The sequence below is a fragment of the Zingiber officinale genome, chromosome 8B, assembly GCF_018446385.1.
Source record: "Zingiber officinale cultivar Zhangliang chromosome 8B, Zo_v1.1, whole genome shotgun sequence".
Taxonomy (NCBI): Eukaryota; Viridiplantae; Streptophyta; class Magnoliopsida; order Zingiberales; family Zingiberaceae; genus Zingiber; species Zingiber officinale.
The window spans coordinates 21,933,791-21,956,655 of NC_056001.1; the positions used below are offsets into that span (position 1 = coordinate 21,933,791).

Here is a 22,865-nt window from a genome sequence, read left to right on the forward strand (position 1 = left end):
GGCCAAGGGAAGCCCCGAAGCCCTAGCGTTATCTCCCTTCTCACCCAATCCCCGTTGAGCTCCTGTCCGACTCCACAGCTTGACGCCACAAGGGGATCATGTCGGCTCCGTTCAACCCACCGCCAACCAGGTCATCCTTTGCCACGATTGCCTGATTCTTCTCGGTGGTTGCCTTTATTCCCCCACTTCTCCTCCTTTCCTGTCCGAGCCATCTCTCGCACAGGGGAGTCAACGACCGAGGGCAAGGGGGCCCTCTATTAGCCACCGTTGCTACTACCACCACGGACTAGCCCTTCATCGCCACCCTATCGCTATCACCGGTCGTTGCCCTTTTCTATCTTTGATCCACTGCTGCTTATCGTCGGAGGCGCTGCCACCGGCTGTTGTGGGAGACGCCATCACACACTCACCCTCTCCACTGGTCACAAGGTGTGCTCTGCTGCCTTGCTGCCATATTAGAGGTAATCACTAACCTTAGCAACTGATTTTAAGTATTTAAGTTGTTAAATATCTGATTTGGGGCATCTGTTTGGGTGGTTAGCAGCATCATCCAGCTCCGGTCACCAGCTTCTAGCAAGTATAATTGTGTTATGTGGAGCTGGAATTGTTAACAGTGTTAGCAAGAACTATTTTATTGAGGTAAATACATTGAATTAAGTATGGATTGGATTACATGGTTAAAGGATAGATTCATATTTGGGTGAGTTTAGGTTGATTTATGTATAGACTTAAATCTAATTGAATAGTGGAATGGTTAGAGTTAATGGAGCTAACCCTAGTTGATCGATGAATTAGATTTAGTTGGGAATTTGATTTAGCTAATTAATTTATATGTAATTAGTTAAATCTGTATATCATGTATTACAGGATTTTTATTCGAGAAGACATCTCGATGTGAGATCTATTTCGAATACGTTCTCCATTTTTGAGGCGGGTACCTTTGACTTGTCTTTTTGATATTGTCATTCTGATATGCTTAGTGAGTTATAACTAGTAGTAATAGTTATGCTTATATCTGCTTGGTATGTCACTACTTGATATCGTAGTTTACCATATTGTTATCTGTGATACATTTATGCTTATGTCCTCTTAATTCTTGCATTGAGTACTTATGTAGTGACATACAATGCATTACCAGATACAAGTCTAGCTACTAGATATATTTGACATGTGTACTTAGTTTATTACCTGGCATGTGTACCTAAGTTTATTATTTGACATGTGTACCTAGATCATTGATATGGACTTGATTTTCCTTTTGGTACACATTATGAGGAGGTTGATATTTTCAGGAGTTACATGCTTAGTGTCCTGCATCATTTTGCATGATTGCATGAGCGATTGTCGGCTCCATTATTGTTGAGCACATCGCCAGTTACATGATCTACACACACAACCACTCATGGGTTAATAGTATATCGGGCAGAGTGTGTGTAGTTTGCTCTGTTAGGGCTCCTCTAGTCCGCTCATGGGTAGTATGACTGTAGCGTGGTAGCGGGTAGGGATCTCTCCTCTTGACTATGACACAGGGAGATGAGAGCTTTGGCTCCCTCACTTTGTTTGGGGTAGGAGAATAGGTGTACTCCGACAGCATTCTGTCCACTCAGGAGTAGTGATAGCAGAGTACACAGTTATCATAGTCCTACCCAATCGGTCTCACCATCGCGAGTGAGATAGTTGACTGTCATCAGGGGTGACCATGTCATTTGCATCATATGCATGGATTTCATTTATTGTTTGTGATTGTTGCATATTGGATGCTGCATTTTTTTTTGTGGTTGCATATGATTGACATGCATACAGGAGACATGCGGTATTTGGTCTGACAACCCTATATCCGGATAGGAAGTCCTGGTGAGTACAACTTCTTTGTTTGTTTAGTTCTTCACATTTCCTGTTATTGATCAGGAGACTGTACTCCATGATTATTACTGATAGTTATATCTTATTATGTATGTCAGCTTGATACCCGCTGAGTTCATTGAACTCACCCCGTTGTTTTATTTTCCTATTTTAGGTTGAAGCTGTCAAGAGGTTCCAGTCGCTAGTCCCCACTCCGTGTTGTGACAGCTTTATGTTTTCAATTTTTGTTTTCTTATTATGTATATACATACTAGTGATGCATGTGTCTTGCACTCGTGGATTTTATATCGTGATTCAGATATGATGCCCATGTTTTTCGCTGCGATAGTTTTTACATTGTGGGTTGTGTTTTCCTCATTGTAGTGGAGTATGATTTTATTAAACTGCGTAGTTGTGATTGTCAGCCGAAGGCTGTACTATATAAACTGTGTGGATTGTTTATTTAATTATGGTATATGTTCCGACCGTGTTGACCAAGGATTGAGAGGCTCTGAGGGCTATGTAGTTAGGCTCCAGATTGTCATCCGTACAAGAAAGATGTTGTCGAAATTTCATCGACAGGGACTCCCCCAAGGCGTTGCAGAGACTTAAGAACAGCAAGGGAGGTAAAAAAGAAAATAATGAACCAAAGGTCTTGTTCCAAGCCCTAACAGAAGAGGAGGAAATATTAGAGGAAAAGAAGACTTATTTCACCAATGGAGGACCTTGCAAGTGTCATGTGCATCATTACTGGAGGAAGTCCCCCCTTGTGTCGTTTCATCAAAGAAGGTCAACTCCTCGGGTTGCGAGGAGACGAGGTTCCATCAGCCCTAGAGAAGAAACACTCATGTCGCTTCTTATGGACGGTGAAGAAGGTCATTTCAAGCTGGAGAAAGAAGGTGCTTTTGTCACAATCTGGTGGAGAATTGGACTCAAAGAAGATGCATTGAGTAGAGAACAATTACAAGAAGATGCCAACCTGTGCTCTCTCGTGCCACCAGCATGCAATGATTTTTGAAACATGATTACAGTGGTAGGTAGGACCCAAGAAGCAATTTACTTGTACATGGCATGCCACTCATGTGTAAACAAAAATACTACAAAAAAAGACTAATTATCACACATCTATCATCAACCTGCCTAGACACAGCAGCAACAAGAGCAATTTTGGGAATGCAATCCAAGGGGCTGCGGTTAAACAGTTCTACCAATAGAAGAGAGCAGATCCTCTGGTCCGTAAATTATGGATCAAGGGATGATCCATTATATGGAGACCTTTAATTTGGATAGATCCTATCTTATGATATAGGCAGCGACTTTTTAACGCGACATACCATCGCGACCCCGTTGGCGGCCTTCGTGGCATCCTCCACTTCAGCACTCTCTCTCCCTCGCGACAAAGACTTCGCGTCAATATTTGCGGCCGAAAATTTTGACGCGCCCTAACTCCATCCTTCGCCTGCAGAACAGCAGAAGTCTCCAACCTCGCCCTAACTCCATCCTTCGCCAGCAGAAGTCTCCAACCTCGCGAAACCCTAACTTCTCCACCCTCTCGTTCTCTCTTTCTTGCCCAACCTCGCGTTCTCCCTTCCGTTCTCCACCTTCGCATTCTCGAAGAGATCTCTCTCGCGAAGCCCTAACTTTTGCTTGCTCCGTCTTCCCTGCAAGCCGAGCAAGCGGACGACTCGCCTTCTCGAAGATTGGAGCGAGAGCAGCAACCTTCGCGTTCTCGGACAAGGAGTGTGAAGCCCTAACTCCTCCAACCGCAACCAGCCCTAACTTCTTTTTCCCTGGTAAGCTTCTTTAGTGCGTTATCTTTTCTCTTTCCGGATATCGGACGTTGTCCGCTTGCTCGACCTCGCCCGTGACCTCTAGGCCAAGGGGACTACTCCCGAGCCCTAGACTACTTCACTCTGGTAATTCTATTCTTTTCCTGCTATGTGCTCCTTCTGTCCCTTTGGGGAAGCAGAGATTTAGTGGTCAATTTTTAGCATTTACATCACCAAAAGTCACAGGTTAATGGTCAATTTCAATAAGATTTAGTAGGTAAAAATCTTCATGCCCAACACCTAGATTTTGCAAGCATTAAGTCTATCCCTTGAAGTGAAAATCTATAGTCTTGTTGTGTATGACTGATATGATCTATAAAACAGACCATGAAAACCCTAAAATATAGTTTTTTTCCGTTATATATTTGTTTGAAAATTCTTATTTAAAATTATTCTATGGTTGTTTGAAAGGTAATGATGAAATTAACCTTTAGTAGTCTCTATATAAAATCCTACAGATTCATGATAGTAAATCTTTCATGGTTGCTAGTCTACTACTGGTCTTTATATGTTGTATTTGTTCCTCTTAGTGGTATGAAATGTGATAGTTTAGAGATATTGAACCTTATTTAAATGTTGTAAACTTTAATCTTTGCATGTTATACTTTTTTAATCTAATAATGAAATTTTGATTAGTAGGTTATTATTTCATGGCATCTTCAAGTTATAGCAGCATCAACAATACGAGCTTTCAACCTGTAATGTGTAGGGATTGCGGTCAAAGAACATCGGTGTGTGTTTCTAGATCAACCAAGAATCCTGGAAGATACTATTACAGATGTGCCCAACATGGATGGCAAAAGTGGATGACCACTGATACTAATTTATTTGGCAAAATTGAAAGTGAATATAATGCTTCTCATGAACATAATATGGGAAAAATAGATGTACCGAAATTCATTTGGATAACAGTGATGGTGAACTTGATTCTCTTAGCCGTAATCCTGATTGTGTTGTTAGTTCGTCTGATTAGTTAGTATTAAGTAATGTTGGTGTTGTAATGTAATTGGCTAAGTGTTTGTAATTTTGGATGTAAACTTGGTTTATTAGTTTATATGATTTAACACTATTCCGTAAGTATTTGTAATTTTGGACGTAAACTTGGGTTAATTGAAATGTTTCTAAGTGTTTGAATGAGTGTTTGAATAGAAGCATTGTTTAATTTAAATGTTTATGTGTGTTTGGGTGAGTGTTCAAATATAAACACCGTTTAATTTGAGGTTGTGAGTCCAAAATGTGAAGAAAACAAATACAAACCAATTCAACTTCAAGTTAGATTATCTCGTGTTTCTTAATATCTTGTGTTCTTAATTGGTTCTCTGAAACAAGGTTCTGCATTTTAAAGATACCATTTTTTCACATTGGAAAGGAATTAGATTATCTCTTTATCTGCTATGAAGGTTTAAGCTGAAGTAAACATTCTGAAATAACAGTGAACAGAGTAAACATTGCCCCCATGTAAATCTAAGATCTAATATCATCAGAATTCTTTTATAGATCACAAAAATTGGTATGTTATCATACAAAATTGTGAACTCTAATAGTAACAAAATTTTCTTATTGATGAGCCCCTGCACTTGTTTGCCTCTTTACATTCTTTCAAAATCCATAACTTCTACATTCAGATACATTGATACTACACATGAAAATCTTTGACAGCTTTGAGCGCATTGACAGCCCTGGACCTGGGAACCACATGAAAATCTTTGACTTCTTTGAGCGCCTAATGACCACATACTGTGACATGCAGTTTATTGATGTTGAGACAATGGTTTCGCCAACCATTTTTGCACGCCGTTGCTTATCATATCTGATGAATGATATGCCACAGGAAGCTCTTAACAATGCAATGCAGGCACTAGTTATACGCCTACATGGCCAAGTGCATTGTATCTTCAGGCTGCTACCCTTTTGGCTGCCATGATTAATTGTTTCACCTGCAATTGGAAGGTGCATTAACAAGCCTCTGTACGCTGCAGCCTTATACAGATAGGTAAATTATAGTCTACCAGATTATGGAATAAACCTTAGATATCAATAGAAGAGAATAACTAATAAGTCACCTGCTTGGATACAGAAAAGAAACTGTGAGTCCAATGACCATATAGTTCAGGAAATATATGGAACGGAGTATGGAAATCCAATCAAAATACTATTTATAGATTTGAGATTCCAAGCATTAAAAAAAAATACTAATATACAAATCAGAGCTCCATCCATATGGAATTATGACTTGCATCTGTGTAGGAAATTCTAAGATCCACCCATTTTTTTTCATGTTTCTGGAAAGAAAATATGAAATTAACATAACTTCAAGGCCTAAATAAGATTTCATTCTCAGCATATAGATCTTCCCCTGTATGGGAACCCCAGCCCGAGTCATTACCAATTCGATGTCCTTTGGCTCGACACCAGCCTCATCGACCTCTTCGTCATCCTGTGCAACGGTAGATGGCTCAGGTTTTGATATCATGTGACTCAAGAATGAAGAATGAAGTCACCTTAAAGTTCTCAAGATATCAGAAGAAATAGTATTAATAATAATTCATTCGACTTACATTCTTGCTCTTTTTTAGTGTTACGCAGTTGACACCAGGTACTGGCTTCATACTGGGCTTCAACATAGCCCTCCGGCTCTTCTTCTCGCTCCTACTTTGTTTTGACCTTCCAGAAGCATCACCTTTTTGCCTTGTATATATTAACTTAGATGTACAAATTCATAGTTTCCAAGAATATTAATTTCAATATGTCCAGATTGCAGAAGAAACAGTAAATTAACAAACCAGAAGAGTATCATTTTATAGTCTTTCAAAAAAACAAAACAAAACAAAAAAACAACTGCTAATTGTCTTTTATGAAACAAGATTCTAGTATATACAGTCTACAATAGGATCATAGAGAACAGCTCAAGGAATCACAAGTTGTAAATAGCAAGACTAGAAGCAGGGATCATTATATAGAATGGAGGCATCTATAACACATATTAAAGACTGAAATTTGTTATAATTGCTATCTCCGTATTTCAGTATCAAGATGAATACCAAGCTATAGTTTCCTAATTCTCGTTTATCCATATAACTAGTTAAATTAGACTTGAATTTAAATTTCAAATTCAAAGCGTACATAAAACATAAGGACCTCACAGCACAGCAGGACCACCACTTCTACTTCAGATTACAAAATGAAGAATACAAGCACGACCACCAATTCAACTTCAGATTACAAAATGAAGAAAACAAATACAAAACAGCCACCAATAATGTTGAAAAAAAAGTCAGATTTTAACTCCATGCTAAAATAGGATTACAGTTCTTCTAAAATAGGATTACATGTTCTTACAAAAGTCACCAGAGATGGCATGATCTGTAGAAGTAGGAATTTGATCTGTAGGATTCCATGTTTTAAAAATGATAAATAAAATAACAGAACCAACATATGAATCAATTTGATATGCAACAGGAGGTCTGATAAAGATGGAACTCACAGCTAGCATTGCGAGCAGGATTAGCAGCTCCTAGTAACTAAAACCTACATTACTTGGATCAGAACCAGCAACTCCCTACAACAATTTCAACCAAGACCACTCAATTAATTTATAGAAATAATTATAAACTAGCTAAACCAAGACCACACAATTAATTTAGATATATATTATATGCATCACTTACCTTCTTTCTGGCATTTGCAATTGATTTCTTCACAATTTGTTCAATCTTTGATTGTTTCCTCTTTGTGGGTGGACGACCTCGAGATCTTACTTTTAATGGAGAGTGTATCATTTTTGCACCGGATGTAGATACTTTTTCCAGTTGTTCAACCCTTGAATGCCCAAGATCACCTGCAATCAGTTTTTCCTTCGTGTCTTTCAAGATTTCCACCAAAACAGAACAATTGTCGTCATTTTTTGCGCCAAGTTGTTGAACCTCTTGTATTAATGGAGTGAGAATATTATACCGATGTCTTTCTCCATCACAACCATAATCATCATAGATGTTACTGATACTTTGATACCCACGCTTAATATCTTTGCGCCATCGGTCAATAATGTAATTCTTAGGAACCTCAATCACCTTCAGTCTTATCAATACTTTGATCACATGCCTACATAAAATTCCCCGAAACTCAAATAGACGACACACACACTTCAATTGGCAATCTAACTCCGTATAATGAACCCTAAAGGAAACTTCTCTTACAGATTCTCCATTTTTTTCCAACATAGTTTCTACTACTTCAAATATTAAAGTTGTCCCATCTTCTTTCAACAAAGAGACATTGCAAAACATCAACCCTCTTATTTAATCTTGGAACAACTTAAATAAGTTGTTAGTGTAGGCATTTTGAAATTGTCTTTCAATAGGATGACCAAGAATAACTGGCATGATAGAATTAAAAGAAACAAAATCCAAATGTTTTTCATTCTCAATTTTTTTCTTCAAAGCATTATCATACTGCTCAACAAATTGCTTCAAGGATGTTTTAGAATGGACGTAGTCATCAAAAAATGCATTCATACTTTCACTTCTTTGAGATGTAGACATACCTGCCCAAAACTGATCTTTAACATATACAGGTATCCATGTATTCCGTTCTTTATACAAAGATTTCAACCAATCATTGTTCTCTAAATTAAACTCCTCAATCATTTTCAACCAATTCTCATCACACTCATCAATTGTTAGCGAGTTATAAACAATGTTCTTCAATTGCTTCTTTATCATTTTGTATTGAGCATGACCACCTAATTTTGTTGGAACTTTCTTCATGATATGCCAAAGACACAGACGATGATGAGAATTCGGAAATACCTCTTTAATTGCAATTGCCATGGCACGACATTGGTCTGTAATTATAGCCTTTGGAGCACGTCCAAGCATACATGTCAACCAAGATTTGAACAACCATATGAAAGTTGTTGAGTCTTCACTTGATAATAATCCACATCCCAACAAAATTGATTGACCATGATGATTCACCCGACAAATGGAGCAAATGGCATGTCATAACTATTAGTCAAATAGGTTGTATCAAAAGTCACGACATCAGAAAAGTAATCATATGCAGCTCTACATCTTGTATCTGCCCAAAAAATATTTTTTATTCGAGATTCACCATCTAAATCAAGCACATAAAAAAGTTTGAGTTCTTACTTTGCATGCGACAAAAATAATTACTCAAAGCTTCGGCATCTCCATTCCCTAACCTCAACTATCTAGCTTTTGAAACATAATTTCTACACTTTCTCTCATCAAATGCCAAATTCTTATAGCCTCCAGTCTCAACTACAAAAGATTGAAAACTTTTGCTTAAGATTATTCCAGCTTGATCATTTAATATCAATTTTCTCTTTGTAGCTGAATCCAATACATTATTATATCTAAAATGTCGTGACTTTCCAAGGCTTAAGATATGATTATGATCAAGGCATATACTAGTTATCACAAAGTTCTGATCATTTCGGATAGCAACATTAATATTAACTTTACAATTCGTCTTAGTAGAAGGTCGAGGGTATAAAATATTTTTTGCTTGAGATACTTTCCTATTATTTTTAGCACACCCAATAGAGAAATATTTTTGCTTTCCATCATCTCCATTTCTACCACCTAATTTGCAAATACCAAAACCAACATTCTGAGCATAGGAATTATAAAAGATACGAACTTCTTCTTCAGATGAAAATGTCATTCCAATTTTAGGAAGCTTGACTTCATTTACACTAGATGTAGATGGGTCTTGATCCACATGGTCATTCTTATCTTTTATCTCATTTGAATCAATTTTTCCTTCTTCCATTACACTTTCTTCACCTACATTTATTAAAAATCGACGAAAAGAACATATGAATTTTCCATGCATATACGAACAAATAGGGGAATGACACGAGATTAAACATGACATAAGCTATGATTTAGAATATCATGCTAGATGCTGAGCCAAGATTTATGAAAAAACATGAACTGGAAGCAGAAATCATAGCTCAATATATATATTGGTCTACTATTGTATAGGAGGTTTGAAAATATTTGTATTTTCTATTAAAGAGTACAAAAGACACCAGACTGGGTACAGAAGACAAGTTCTTCAAGAAATATTCAAAAGACACCAGATTGGTTGGTTAAATAGATACCAGATTGGGTACAAAAGACAAGTTCTTCAAATAATATTCAAATCCCAGCTAAAACATGAACATTAAAGAAGAAGAAGGACACAAAATTGATTACCTTAAAGAGTACCTAAACTCAAAGTCACTGCTCCTTGCTGCTATAACTTGATGTGCTTCGAAGAAGAAGTTAGGGCTGATTGCGGCTGGAGGAGTTAGGGCTTCACACTCCTTGTCCGAGAACGCGAAGGTTGCTGCTCTCGCTCCAATCTTCGAGAAGGCGAGTCGTCCGCTTGCTCGGCTTGCAGGGAAGACGGAGCAAGCAAAAGTTAGGGCTTCGCGAGAGAGATCTCTTCGAGAATGCGAAGGTGGAGAACGGAAGGGAGAACGCGAGGTTGGGCAAGAAAGAGAGAACGAGAGGGTGGAGAAGTTAGGGTTTCGCGAGGTTGGAGACTTCTGCTGGCGAAGGATGGAGTTAGGGCGAGGTTGGAGACTTCTGCTGTTCTGCAGGCGAAGGATGGAGTTAGGGCGCGTCAAAATTTTCGGCCGCAAATATTGACGCGAAGTCTTTGTCGCGAGGGAGAGAGAGTGCTGAAGTGGAGGATGCCACGAAGGCCGCCAACGGGGTCGCGATGGTATGTCGCGTTAAAAAGTCGCTGCCTATATCATATCTCATTTAAAAATAGGATCCTTCCAAATCAAAGATTCTTATCAATGGACCATCCTCTGATCCACAATTTACGAACCAGAAAATCCTTACTATCAATAGAAAGCATTTATAGCTTGATTTCGTCCAATCACTTTCTAGATAGTTCAGTGAAATTTTCACTTGGTCAACCAATTCAACACGTGTTAATTACATAGAGAATCTAAGAGTAAAACCCACCCAATCAATCCTATTTTCATGATTTTTTTTTTAAAGTTTCAGAGGCAGTATTGACTAATACAAATAGGCTCAATACCTGTAGTTCTGCACGGTCATCCTGATTTCCCTTGATAACTAAGTGGTCTGCTGATGGATCCACAACCTTTTGCCAAGGCCTCATAGTGAGTACTCCGGCAAATAGAACATAAAGATCTTCACCAGCACCAAGTTTTATACTATTGTCCTTGATGGCCTTAACATCAGCAAAAACTAGACCCTGGATGCACAAGATGAACCCAATGGAAATAAATCATAAGTGTAGATATCAAAGAGTACGTAAACAAAGATTAGATGTACCTTCCAAAGTGCAGCATAGTTTATTCTAGTAGAAAAATTGAGTTATTGAGCTCTCTGTAAAGACCATGATCAAGCAGTATCAATTGTGGTTTCTTTTTCCCTGTGTCAAAAAAGAAGCTGTTAGAGAAACATGTCTACAATTTTTTCTCCCAAATTTACTTTCTTCAGTGTCAAATAAAATGCTCTTTATTACAATAATAAAAAAAAGAATGATATCAGTCATTTAAAGCAATATAGGAAGGTCATCAAATAATAAGCAATAAAATTTATAATAGTAATAATAATAATAATAAAAAGATAGTCCTGTGCACGAAGCTCCCGCCATGCAGGGTCCTAAGGAAGGATCCATTGTATGCAGTCTTATCCTACTTTTTACAAGAAGTTGTTTCCAGGATTTGAACCCGTGACTTTTATTAAAAATATTTAGTTTGCTTATTATTGTTATTGTTATAGAAGCAACATGAGATTATTTTGTCCTACTTGCAGAGATGCTACATTTGGGTTGTTGGCTAAGTTGTAGTTTGAGCAATTATATGGGAGCATGTATTTAAATTCAGCATAGTTTAGTCTTTGGACTTGATCATCTCCTCTATAATATTAGTTGAAACATAGAGACATAAGATAGTCCCAATGTGACTGATATGGTAGAATCCCTCCACGTGTCCCGTGTGGTTAAAAGTCATGTTCAGTTAAAGTTAAGATGGGTTAGACGTAACTCAAAGGGTATCAGACAGTCTAGAAGGGACTCGAGTCTAATCAAACCTATTCAATACACCCATCCCACATAATAGAGTTTACACAGGGATAAGTCAGCTATTGCGACTCAGCCTCAGTTACCGACATCGCCTTGACTCGGCCTCAGCCGCCGACATCATCCCGCCTCGGCCTTAATCGCCAATATCACCCCTGGTTCGACTTTAGTCGCCGACATCATCCCACCTTGGCCTTAATCACCAGTATCATCTCTGCCTCGGCCTCAGTCGCCAACATCTTTCATGATTTAGCCTCAGTCGCCGACTTCATCTACACCTTGGCCTCAGTCGCTGACATCTTCCATAATTCGTCTCAGTCACCGACTTCGTCTATCCTCAAGTCCACTCAACATCAACCTCAGATCGGGCTCACACCTTATGTGGCCCTCTAAAAACACTGGGAGGTGTATGGATAGGGGGCGACGTAACTGCCTCATTAATAAGACCGTTTCTCCTGGAAGATGTGGACAACAACAACGAGCATTTCGGAAGACGTGGACAACGACAGTGAGCATCCTAGAAGACATGGACAACGATAACGAATATTCTGGAGAACATGCACATTTACAGTTCTTTAAAAGATCGCCTACTCCTACGGGCACAGGTATGTACATACAGAATCCAACTTGTCCTTACGCCAGTCTTCTCCCTTAAACAAACCTTAACTTGAGCATCGGAGTAACTTGTCGAGACTCCTCTCTAACATCATTCTAACCCTCTTTTGGAGTGCTTTTTTGGTTCTTTCATCCCCTTCACCGACGATCTCTGAGGAGCATGCACATTAATCCGTTTGTTGACCGGTGGCTTGACCGTCCACTATATTTGGCCTGAACATGGACGAAGACAATTTTAAAAATTCAATCCATTAGCTTAGCAAAGTTATAAATTCAGACTTCAAGATGAGCATATAATATTAAACAAAATGAACAAAGTAAATTCCAAGAGTACAAGTAGATTTTTTTTTTTTTTTGCCTTTGTAAGAACAGTTGCTAGCTCATTAGAATAAAGTGTTAAGATCTCTCACGTAACTTGATAAGGACTAAGAAAGAATGGTGTAGTGGCATCATAGAGAGGAGCAGGAGATGAACTGGGTGAGATACAAAACCCGTTGTTTCAAATGCCGATCAGTATCCAATCGATGATTACGATCAGCATGACAGAAACCTACTAATATTGTGCCATCATAGATAGATAAGTCACTGTGCAGCCCGTGCTGACACATTTTCAGCAACTGAGGTAGGAAGCTGATTCTTTGCTCGTAACTCATTCTTTGATTCTTTCAATTAATCATAGGGAGTAAATAGACACTATAAAATGAGAGGACCAGAAAGGAAGCACCTATCCAGTAACAAAGAGGAATGATGTAGGAGTTTGAGAAACAAACTGAGATCCATTTATATCCTAATTGAGAAGGTGCAAAACTAACACCAGGTGTTATCTTAGGTATTTTGAACGACATTTAGAGAATCAATTCAATATCAAATGTCTTATGAACATTATATAGTTTATGAATCGGCAAATTAGGGTTAAGATTCTACAAGAATCAATGCTTGCATCTGATGCACAATACTCATTTTTGTATCAGTATAGTTAGTATACAAGATGCTTACTATATTGGTATCACTATGCCATGGTATCTGAACCATATAGTCTCAATCAGAGAACAAAACTCCAGTGAAATGATACTATAAACCTTTATAGTAAGTACTAGTTAGTTTGACCAAATGCACAAATAGCAACTACTAGTGACTAGTTTTTCACGTCGAACATAAAGAAAGACCATCAGCCTGATATAAGAACATGTTCGTCACTTATAATTGTAGAAGAAGTAGAATGCATCATCAGAGTACTCGACAAAATTGGAAACATAGAGAGAGGAAGGCAAAAATCCACCCATGTATTATAGTAAAAGTATGTATAGAAGATTTACAGAATCCCACGAGGGAGAATAAACGATAATAAGTTTAAAAGGTTAATCTAAGGATAAACCCAAAAAAGCATAGGTAGCCATTCAGAATGTTGGAAAGCGAGGGAATAGGTGATTATTAAGCTTGCTCCACATTCCTAAGTCCAGCCAAGGATGATGGATTTGTTTGCTTATCTTGCGAAGGTCACAATCATAAGGGAGGTTTGAACATTCATCAATTGATGTAGGAAGATCATTACAGCCAAAAGGTTGTGATCAACCTCACTAGAGAAAAATCACAGGATAAAAAGAGGTGAGATGATGAATGGGTAGGAAAAACATGAGTAGGCCACTCTTGCACAATCTTTCTCATGAACCACCCTCCAACCACATAATTTAACTTTGTGCAGTCACAAAATAATCCAAAGTAAAACATTTTATGCGGGTATGACAGAATAGGCACAGTCAGATGTAAGGCTCCATTCCACAGAATGGTTAGACATTAGCAAGGGAGGTTCATGAGACTGAAATGTAGGTGATACAGACATAATTTGTTGTGGCGTTTTCGAAATGGAAGAATCAAGGAAAGAGTTTTTGGAAGGAAATTATTCTTAATCTATTGTGATGTTGAAAATAAATCTGGTCCCTACAGCAAAGCTGCAATCTGGTGAATCAAGGAAATGTCATAAAAATAAAAGGAAAATCAATAAGAAAATTGGTAAGACAAATAGGCATTTGCCCATATTTGGCAGAATTGTAACTGATAAAGAGTGTCTTAAATTACTTTGCAATCAAATCATCATAAAACTCTCCAACGCATTAATTTGACCTACAAACCTGTCTACAAATGATAAGGCAGAGTAATCCACCAATTATTGTGCAATTCAAACATATGGATGCTTGTAACACCTCTACCACCTGGTTAACTTACCATAAAGATCATATTGCCAGTATCATAACTGGTAATACTAATTTCTGATGATGATCTAGCCATGGCTAGAGGTAGCAAACACATAGGTTAAATCCACCAACAAAAAATATTCTGTTTGAGTTAATGTGGTTCATAATCCTCCACAGTTCAATAAAAGAAGGAAGCAAAAAAAGATGATTTCACTCATCCTAAGCGGTTTAGTATCATTGGCCCCACAACAAGATACAGATAGGTAAATCAAGTACGCAATAGTCCCCAGGAGGGAAGGTATTATGCAGCTGTCAACCCTGCGATTCAAACCCCCCACAGTTCAATAAAGTGGCAATTAGCAAAAGGCGAAGCGCTCGTCTCTAGCGCCCCTGCCAACCCATCCTAGGACTAACACGGATGAAGTAAATGTTGGGGCAATTTCCCTAGGTCAAGTTTGATAAGTTTGACTAAGCTTGAGTTGAGTCAAGCTTGAGTCAGGATTAAAATTTTGATGTTTGACAATATAAGGAGATTGCTGGAGCAATCGTCCAGTTGTGGAGATGGTCAAAGGATTGACCAGGTTGATGAGAATACAAGTCAAGTAGGTCAAGGTTGACAGGAGACTTGACTGGGAAAGTCCTAACTGGAGGTTAGGCGTATGGAAGTCCTAACTGGAGTTTAGGTAGTGATGGAAGTCCTAACTGGAGTTTAGACAGTGGTGGAAGTCCTAACTAGAGATTAGGCAAATTGGAAAGTCCAAGTGTGATCTTGGCAAAGGAGAAAGTCCTGGTGAGGAGCCAGGCAATTGGGAAGTCCTAGCGAGGAGCCAGACAACGGAAAGTCCAAGTGTGATCTTGGCAAAGGGTGTAAGTCCAAGCATGTGGTCTTGGCAAGGTAAGTCCTGGTATGACTTGGCAAGGAAGACACGACAACTAAGATGAGCCCGAACGAAGCTCCTGAAGGCAAGACGTGAATGATGGGGAGATATCCGAGGGACGTAAGGTTGATGGAGGAGGTTAGAAGGCTAGTTCGAGGTTGGTCGAGCGGAAGTGTGTGCTCACCTGAATTGTATTTCTGTTGTCTACATATATATATATAAAGAGCAAGTTAAGTTAATGGATTAGCCACGGGCCGTTTATTTGTATGCATATCACTTGTAGATCATTTTAAGTGTTTTGACCATTTCTCTGTCTCTAAGGGTTGTAAACAAGTAAGTTTGATGGCGTTTAAACTTATTTGAGAAGATAACCACTCAAGCTAATCGAGTCTAAATTGAATTAAATTGTTGAAATGAAAGATTGCTAAGTTTTATTTGATGTTTTTTACAAGTTTAAGTTGATTTATTTAGATGTTATCAAATTTTCCGTGAAAGTTTATGCTATCGAGATGTTATTGACTTCTCAGTTTAAGTTTAAATTTATGTGTAATAAGTTTGTTTAATAAATTTGATAATATAAGTTTGTATATTCATTTTCAAAGTTATTATTTATTTATTTATCATATTAATGAACATATTTCACAATAATCCTTGATTATGAATATTACTAAATTGAATATATGGGTTTAAACTCGTATCGTTGTTCATTTTTATTTATTTAATTAATTTTATATGAATGAACATAAATAAATACATCAAAGATGACCGATTGGTTTATTTATACACTTGGACTGAATCATACTATTTTACTAACATATATCTTATTATTTTATTAAAAATTTCTCCCCTTTACTAACTAACTTTGGTGAAGTTTAAAATGAATTTACGTTAATATCCTTTTTTCTATTCATACTAAAAATAATTCCAAGATTTATTAGTAATTCCAAGCGAAACAATCAGTGATCTAGAGTTCGAGACTCAGCTGCGACGTCTCATCATTAATTTTCTCTGGTTGTTTTATGTAAAAAAATATAGTTCTCTTTAGTCACACATCTTAGAATTGATAACACTATGATCAAAGAAGCTTCTATAAATATTTTAGGCCGACAATATTAAAAAATATACTTTTCTTAGTTTTTTTTATTAAGATAAATATAATATTAAATTAATTTTTTTCGTAGGGAAGCCCGTTACAGTAGTTTGTTGCTAGGATTCTCTAGGGTGACACTAAAAAATCCAAACAATTCAGATTTTTCAGATTTTCAAAAGTCAGTACTTTACCCTAATTATTCTACTTTAATTATTTAATGTTAAAATACTTTAATTAATATAATTTTATTATAAAAAATTTAATGTAATTTTAATATATTATATTATACACGCAACGTAAAAGGAAGTTACGAATATTTTATTTCCAGAAGACCTTTTTCTAATGTTTTTATTATTACGCCAAATGCATGCTCTGCGTTTTTCTTGAGTCTATAAATGATAATCTCTATTTTGTAGGGGCCAAATTGATTAATAAATGAGCAATTAATTAACTGGAGATTAGAAAAAAACAAATTTGGAAAATCTTCGGAATTGGAAGATACCGCGGCGACGAGATGGAGAACCGATGCTTCCCATCGCTTCTCCTGCTATTCTACCTCTCCTTCTCCATCGTCGATCCAGCCTCCGCCTTCCTTGATCCTGCTCTCGGAACCACTCGCGTCGTCTTCCAGGTTCCGTTTTCCCTCTTCGCTTGCAATTTTTCATGTTGTTAGGGACAGTGGGCAGATCTTGATCTTAACCATAATCTCCTTTTTCTTCACTCAGTATACTTAGATTATATTGTTTCTTTGTGTTGGAATAGTCGACTTTACTAGGTTAGCTAGTTGTTTCGTCCATGCATTTGCAAGTTCTCGCCGATGACATTGATGGAAGTTCCTTGATTTATTCCATCAGATCAAATAATGAACTTTTCCTTTTGTTCAATTTCTTAATGTTCATGATCTTATATAGCTTTGCCTCAGATTGTTTCGAGTACAAAGCGTTCAAGATATTCAACAAAAGGCTGATACAGACTATTCTGATAGATACACGCGTATGGAAAATATTACCACCGTTTGAATCGTTTTGCCCTGACATCCATTCCTAAATTAATGAATGTTACGCTAGTCTTTCTTTATGGATAATTAGAAGAAAAAAATCTATATGGAACAAGTTGAAAACTTTGTCTTATTTAAACAGAAAAAGAAAGAGTAGAGTTAGTCGTAAACAAGCACCAATGTAATGGCATAAGAATTGGATTAGGTAATTTTGCTGTGTGGTTTTTGAATTATTTTATCCTTATTATATTAATGATATTCTTCTGTTTTGTAGTTGTAATCTGTATGCCTTCTACATACATGTCAGAAGGATCCCGTTAGGATTTTCTGATTTTTGTGGATGTGATGGTTCATATTTTAAGGAATGTGTGGATCTAATCATCAATGAGAAACGTTGTCTATAATTTTGAATTTGCTGAACTCAAAGGAAGTGAATCTTACCACCTTTTCACTGCCCTAAATTATGTATCTTCCAGTATTTTTTATACATTTATATAGGCTGTTGGATAAACAACTAAGAATTTATTTTCTGCAGAGATGTTTAATTTCCTTTGTAGTTTTGACAACTAGTTAGAACTCCATAGGTTTTTGGGATTTGCCAGAGGTACTATTGGTCGAAGGAGCTGAGACATCTCTGGAATTAAAGGCTTCAAATGAAGATATCTTACCTAAGGCTATAATTAATCCAAGTATGATAAGTCACATTTTCATCCGTTGTCCATTTAGAGAAATTAGGTCTATTAGTTTTTACCCTTTGTAGGACAGTTTCATCACAATCTGTTGTCTGTTTGTTTGTGAAAAAGGGAATTAGGGATGATCACTTGCTATAAAAATTAAAGTTGTTCAGGATGCAGTCAAGTATTAATTAAGGATAATCAATCAACCTATCTTCAGACATAATTTATAAAAGTTCTAATCATGCAGAAACTAATTAAACAAAATTAAGGCTTAAAATCAATTAGCATATGAATAAACATACTAGAGATTCAATTTCTGTGAAACCGAACTGATTGTAACTTAACTAATGAGAATCTAACTAAAACAGATCAATATATTGGTATATATCATAATCTAGTCTACTGAATATGTCTATCAGAGCAGCAAATTTAAAAATTCAAAGAATAATACCGTTACTCTTGTGAAAATAATCTTATTCATATGAGTGAATCACTCTGAATTTTGTTCAATGTGTATGTATTAGTCAAAGATATTGTGGCTTGGTTTATCAATAAAGGGATAAAAAATTGTTAAGCTCTGTAAGTATTCACAAGTGTGGTTGTATGTTTGTATATCAGTAAAAAATAGACAAATATTTTATGTTCAGTGTGATTTCTCTTAGGAAACTATGGGTTGCAGCAAATTTCATGTCAATGAGGAATAAAAAAGAGTAGTGGGTTAGAGATTAAAGTGGGAATAGAGAGCTTTTCTAGATCTTACGGCCTCTGGTGGCTGGAATACAAACACTCAAAAACTACATACGCTTAAACTGATGACAAGGGGAAGTAAGTGATATCGTGGCACCTAATATTCTGAAAAGCTACTTGCTTCTTGCTCTGTTGAAAAACCAGCTCCAATCATAATTATTTATATCTTTTCTTTCCTTGAATTTCTCGTAAAAATGTAGTTGTCTCATGTGAAAATGTCTGAGAAGCTAAGGTAGCCAAAATATATAATGTGCTTGTTGACTTTTTGAGTTATTCTCTTTGTTGATTCAAAAAACGAGTATCAATTTTCTTTTCATGTTTGGGAAGGCTTTTGTTGGTAGTGCCCTACTTGTGATATGCATCAGTTGAGCTCAAAGGATCAAGCATTTGAATAGTCTGATCTTTTATCAATTTTCTTGGTTCTAAACTACTTTTCTATCGAGATGACTATCCTAAATTATTTAAGAGTGCCCTGTATAAAATTTTATGCAATATTCATCATTTTGTCCGTTCTCACTGTGAAAATGTTCTTTGTCATTATGTTTTAAAACATTGTTTTAAAGTTAAATTAATTTTATGCTTTCCAGTAATTTAAATTAAAATTCAGTTTGTGTTTAGGTAATATTTACAATTGTTTTATCTCTTGTGCAGACAAACTATGGTGACATTGAGTTTGGATTTTTCCCTAATGTTGCTCCCAAAACTGTAGAGCATATTTTCAAGCTTGTGCGGCTTGGCTGCTATAACACAAATCACTTCTTTCGGGTAGTGACCTTACTAATCCACTTTTTTATGTAGATATTTCTTCTGTAACCAAGTTTATTGTCATTGGTAGGTTGATAAAGGTTTTGTTGCACAAGTGGCTGCTGTTGTAGGAGGCAGAAGTGCTCCTTTGAATGAAGAACAAAAGTTGGAAGCTGAGAAAACTGTTATTGGTGAATTTAGTGAAGTCAAACATGTAAGAGGCATCCTCTCAATGGGAAGGTAACTTATTATCAAATGTCCATCTGCCTTCAATTCATCTTATAGGGTTTAGACTTTAGATTGAAAAAAATGTGTTTGTATTTGTTGCTGATTGTTGTTTTTGGATTGTCCAAAGTATGCATTTTCCCTCTTATTTATAGTTTGACTTAGAAATTTCAATTATCATAAATGCATATTGTTAAATGATGTTCCGATAAAGATTGTTGTCATTGTTTTTATTTTATTTTATTTTTTGTTGGAGCAAGCTTGGAGGATGAGTAGCATCTCTTATCCATTTTTGTTATTTAAAGAATGTGTAGTGAATTTCATCTTTAGCTCTCGCTTACTGTTGTTTTGATTATTGTCTTTATGCATTCTAGGAACACAAACAACTTGATCGTAATTTTACTCTTAAGACCTAGCTGATGACAAAGGGAACGATTGTACTAAGGACAAGCTATTTTATTATGGAAAGTGCAAAGCCATGTTTTACACTTTAACCCTTTTAATGTATCTTAATTCGATTTATTCTTCCTCAGATATTCTGATCCTGATAGTGCTTCATCTTCATTCTCTATCCTTTTAGGAGATGCACCTCACCTCGATGGCAAGGTATTTTGCTTATTGGACAGTTTTATATTTTCAAACAAATTGATATTTTCTCACCACTATTTCTGATTTTACATGACCTTAGTATGCCATCTTTGGAAAATTGACTAGAGGTGATGAGGCATTAAGCAGACTGGAAGAGCTTCCTACACGGCGTGAAGGGATTTTTGTTATGGTAAATTCTCCACTGATTAACAAATAAGCAATCTGAAAATCAGGCTAGTTGTAACTTTTGGTCCATCCAATATTGTTCGATCTACCAAGTTGACGCACAATTTGCATTTTTTCTATTATCCTTGTACCTCGCAATTTGTAGGCCTAAGATGTGATAGAATAAAATATATTTCTCATCCTTTTGTATCATGGCAGTTCCTCTATGTACCTCGTATAGAAACCCATATACAGTAGAAATTGAAAAACGTCAACTCGAGGAAATATGACAGTTTGAGGAACACCAAATTTCTTCTGGACCCTTTTCACAACAAAAGAACCCTTACATATGCCGGTTCAAGAATGCTATTATGCTTGTGTAGTAACATTTTCATGTTTTCTTTTTCAGCCAGTGGAGCGCATAACCATCTTGTCAACTCATTATTATGGTGAGAATTGACCAAAATTTCCTCCATTTGTTGCTGCAAGTCAAAATATTGCTTTTATACGACAGAAATGAATCGCTAGTTCATGTTCAATCGATTTGCACTAATTATTGCTATCATGTAATCCATCTCTTGTACAAAGTCACTGCATATGCTGGGAATTATAGTTGGCTTATCTCCCTCTTCAGATACCAAGTACAAAAGTTGCGAACTGGAAAAGGAAATCCTGAAGAGAAAGCTTTCTGAATCTCTGTTGGAAGTTGAGAGACAGGTGGGTGACAAATAATAGTGTCTAAATCCTAAAACTTCTGTATACTAACTGTTCATCTCTAATCTACAGAGACTGAAGTGTTTCTCGTAGACTGACAGGAGGTATGTGTTGATCGTATACATCTGAGGTTTTGCTTTATGTATGATATACACTAAAAACACTTGCATGCAATAGACAATGGTAAAAAACTAATGTGTTATTCTACCTTAATTTTGACCAAATCAACGGTTATTTCAGTTTAATCTTAGGATTGGTACAGACTCTTTCTGATCTGAAGTTGGAGTTCATTCATCAAGCGGAAACTCGAATTGTAAGTTCAGTAATTAGAAAATTGTGTCTGAGCTAAGTCATGCATCATGCTTGAAAAGCTTGCTACTCCTTTTTCAAGTATCCAAGATTGGTCATCTCACATCTGTCATGGATTTTCTATCTTAAATGCTTATTGTTATTGAAGATTCTTAGTAGCTAAACGGTGGCTCCAAATGGAGCAAGGGAGTGAATAAGACAGACCATTCGAATTGGACACGGCATAACTATGTCGGTTACATGAAAAGAAATACTACTGTCTATATCTCTCAAAACCTACAAGGCCACATAGATTAGCGACCTAAGGTAATTCCATTCCCTTAGTAAACTTGCTTTCTCTAACATGCCAACTTTTGCGGGTTGGGAAATGCTAAATTGTGCTCATATGGACCTTTTTTTCTCCGTCTAAATACTAAAACAACTCATCTTTCGAAATCATTTTCTTATCTGATCGATCGAACCATGAACCTCAATGTTGTCCATCGAAGGAGGTTCCCGTAACAAAATGAGATCTGATAATTTGGAAGAGTAACTCTAGTAGCCTTCTTCCAAAACCTAATACCAAACCTGGACACTTGCACCCATGTGGACGACCACTTTGCTGGCAATGTGCACGTTCAAATCCATTTTTGTCAGGCTCAACTACTCCAAAGGTACCTTTAGGAACTTTTTGGTTGGTGTGCTCCACCATTATCATTGATAGATAGAATCTCCATGTAACTTGGTACAAGGAGCAACTATCTAGCCTAAGGGCAGCCCACTAGATTGGACCCACAAGATAACTATCCGTGCAGGGACCGATAAGAGGATTTCAACCCAATCTTTGCATCTTGATATTTTCTACCAAATTTACCTGTCCTTCTAAATTTGATTGCCCGAAGATTAATACACTCGTTCAGGTAAATCATTCTCACAGATGTGATGCAGTGGTAAAACACTCAAAGAACAAGAGGATCAAAGTTTGAATTTTAATGGGGATGATTTTAAAGATCGACCTTTGACCTCTGAATGAATGTGTATAAATTATATTTTAAATTTATCGATAGGCAGAAAGGAAGAACATTTATCTTTAGAATTATACATGATTTATAAATTTATAAAATATAATAAAGCGAAGTGATTTCAGTTTACATTAAAATTTCAAAAAGATTTAAATGAATAACAATTTTAAAAGTAT

General features: G+C 36.7%; 2 protein-coding genes across 4 annotated transcripts; one reads left to right on the forward strand and one right to left on the reverse strand.

The window, feature by feature from the left end:
* Positions 1 to 5,212: 5,212 nt before the first annotated feature.
* LOC122013587 (NAC-alpha domain-containing protein 1-like) lies at positions 5,213 to 10,550 on the reverse strand. Its single transcript, XM_042569844.1, has 4 exons — positions 10,521 to 10,550; positions 9,896 to 10,365; positions 6,230 to 6,359; positions 5,213 to 6,108 (listed from the first exon to the last, which is right to left on the reverse strand). Exons 1-4 carry the CDS (start codon positions 10,548 to 10,550, stop codon positions 5,851 to 5,853), a joined length of 888 nt encoding a protein of 295 aa, XP_042425778.1. The 3' UTR covers positions 5,213 to 5,850.
* Positions 10,551 to 16,997: 6,447 nt separating this feature from the next.
* Positions 16,998 to 21,835, forward strand: LOC122015718 (peptidyl-prolyl cis-trans isomerase CYP23-like). Of its 3 annotated transcripts, none has more exons than XM_042572739.1 (9): positions 16,998 to 17,153; positions 19,595 to 19,708; positions 19,779 to 19,927; positions 20,446 to 20,518; positions 20,601 to 20,690; positions 21,075 to 21,114; positions 21,300 to 21,382; positions 21,452 to 21,483; positions 21,620 to 21,835. In XM_042572739.1, the coding sequence occupies exons 1-8, from the start codon at positions 17,037 to 17,039 to the stop codon at positions 21,470 to 21,472; spliced, it is 687 nt and encodes a 228-aa protein (XP_042428673.1). In that variant the 5' UTR covers positions 16,998 to 17,036; the 3' UTR covers positions 21,473 to 21,483; positions 21,620 to 21,835. The 3 variants fall into 3 exon arrangements, with proteins under 3 accessions (XP_042428673.1, XP_042428674.1, XP_042428672.1); XM_042572740.1 differs by having other exon boundaries at positions 21,642 to 21,835; XM_042572738.1 differs by lacking the exon at positions 21,620 to 21,835 and having other exon boundaries at positions 21,452 to 21,592.
* The last annotated feature ends 1,030 nt before the right edge of the window (positions 21,836 to 22,865 follow it).

Coding starts and splice junctions, on each gene's coding strand:
- LOC122013587 (XM_042569844.1), bottom strand. CDS start 10,550: ATGCTTTCTATTGATAGTAAGGATTTTCTG. Junction 10,366..10,520: donor TTGATAGTAAGGATTTTCTG/GTTCGTAAATTG, acceptor CCTCCACTTCAG/CACTCTCTCTCCCTCGCGAC. Junction 6,360..9,895: donor GAGTTTAGGTACTCTTTAAG/GTAATCAATTTT, acceptor AATATATACAAG/GCAAAAAGGTGATGCTTCTG.
- LOC122015718 (XM_042572739.1), top strand. CDS start 17,037: ATGGAGAACCGATGCTTCCCATCGCTTCTCCTGCTATTCTACCTCTCC. Junction 20,519..20,600: donor CACCTCACCTCGATGGCAAG/GTATTTTGCTTA, acceptor ACATGACCTTAG/TATGCCATCTTTGGAAAATT. Junction 21,383..21,451: donor TGTTGGAAGTTGAGAGACAG/GTGGGTGACAAA, acceptor TCTAATCTACAG/AGACTGAAGTGTTTCTCGTA.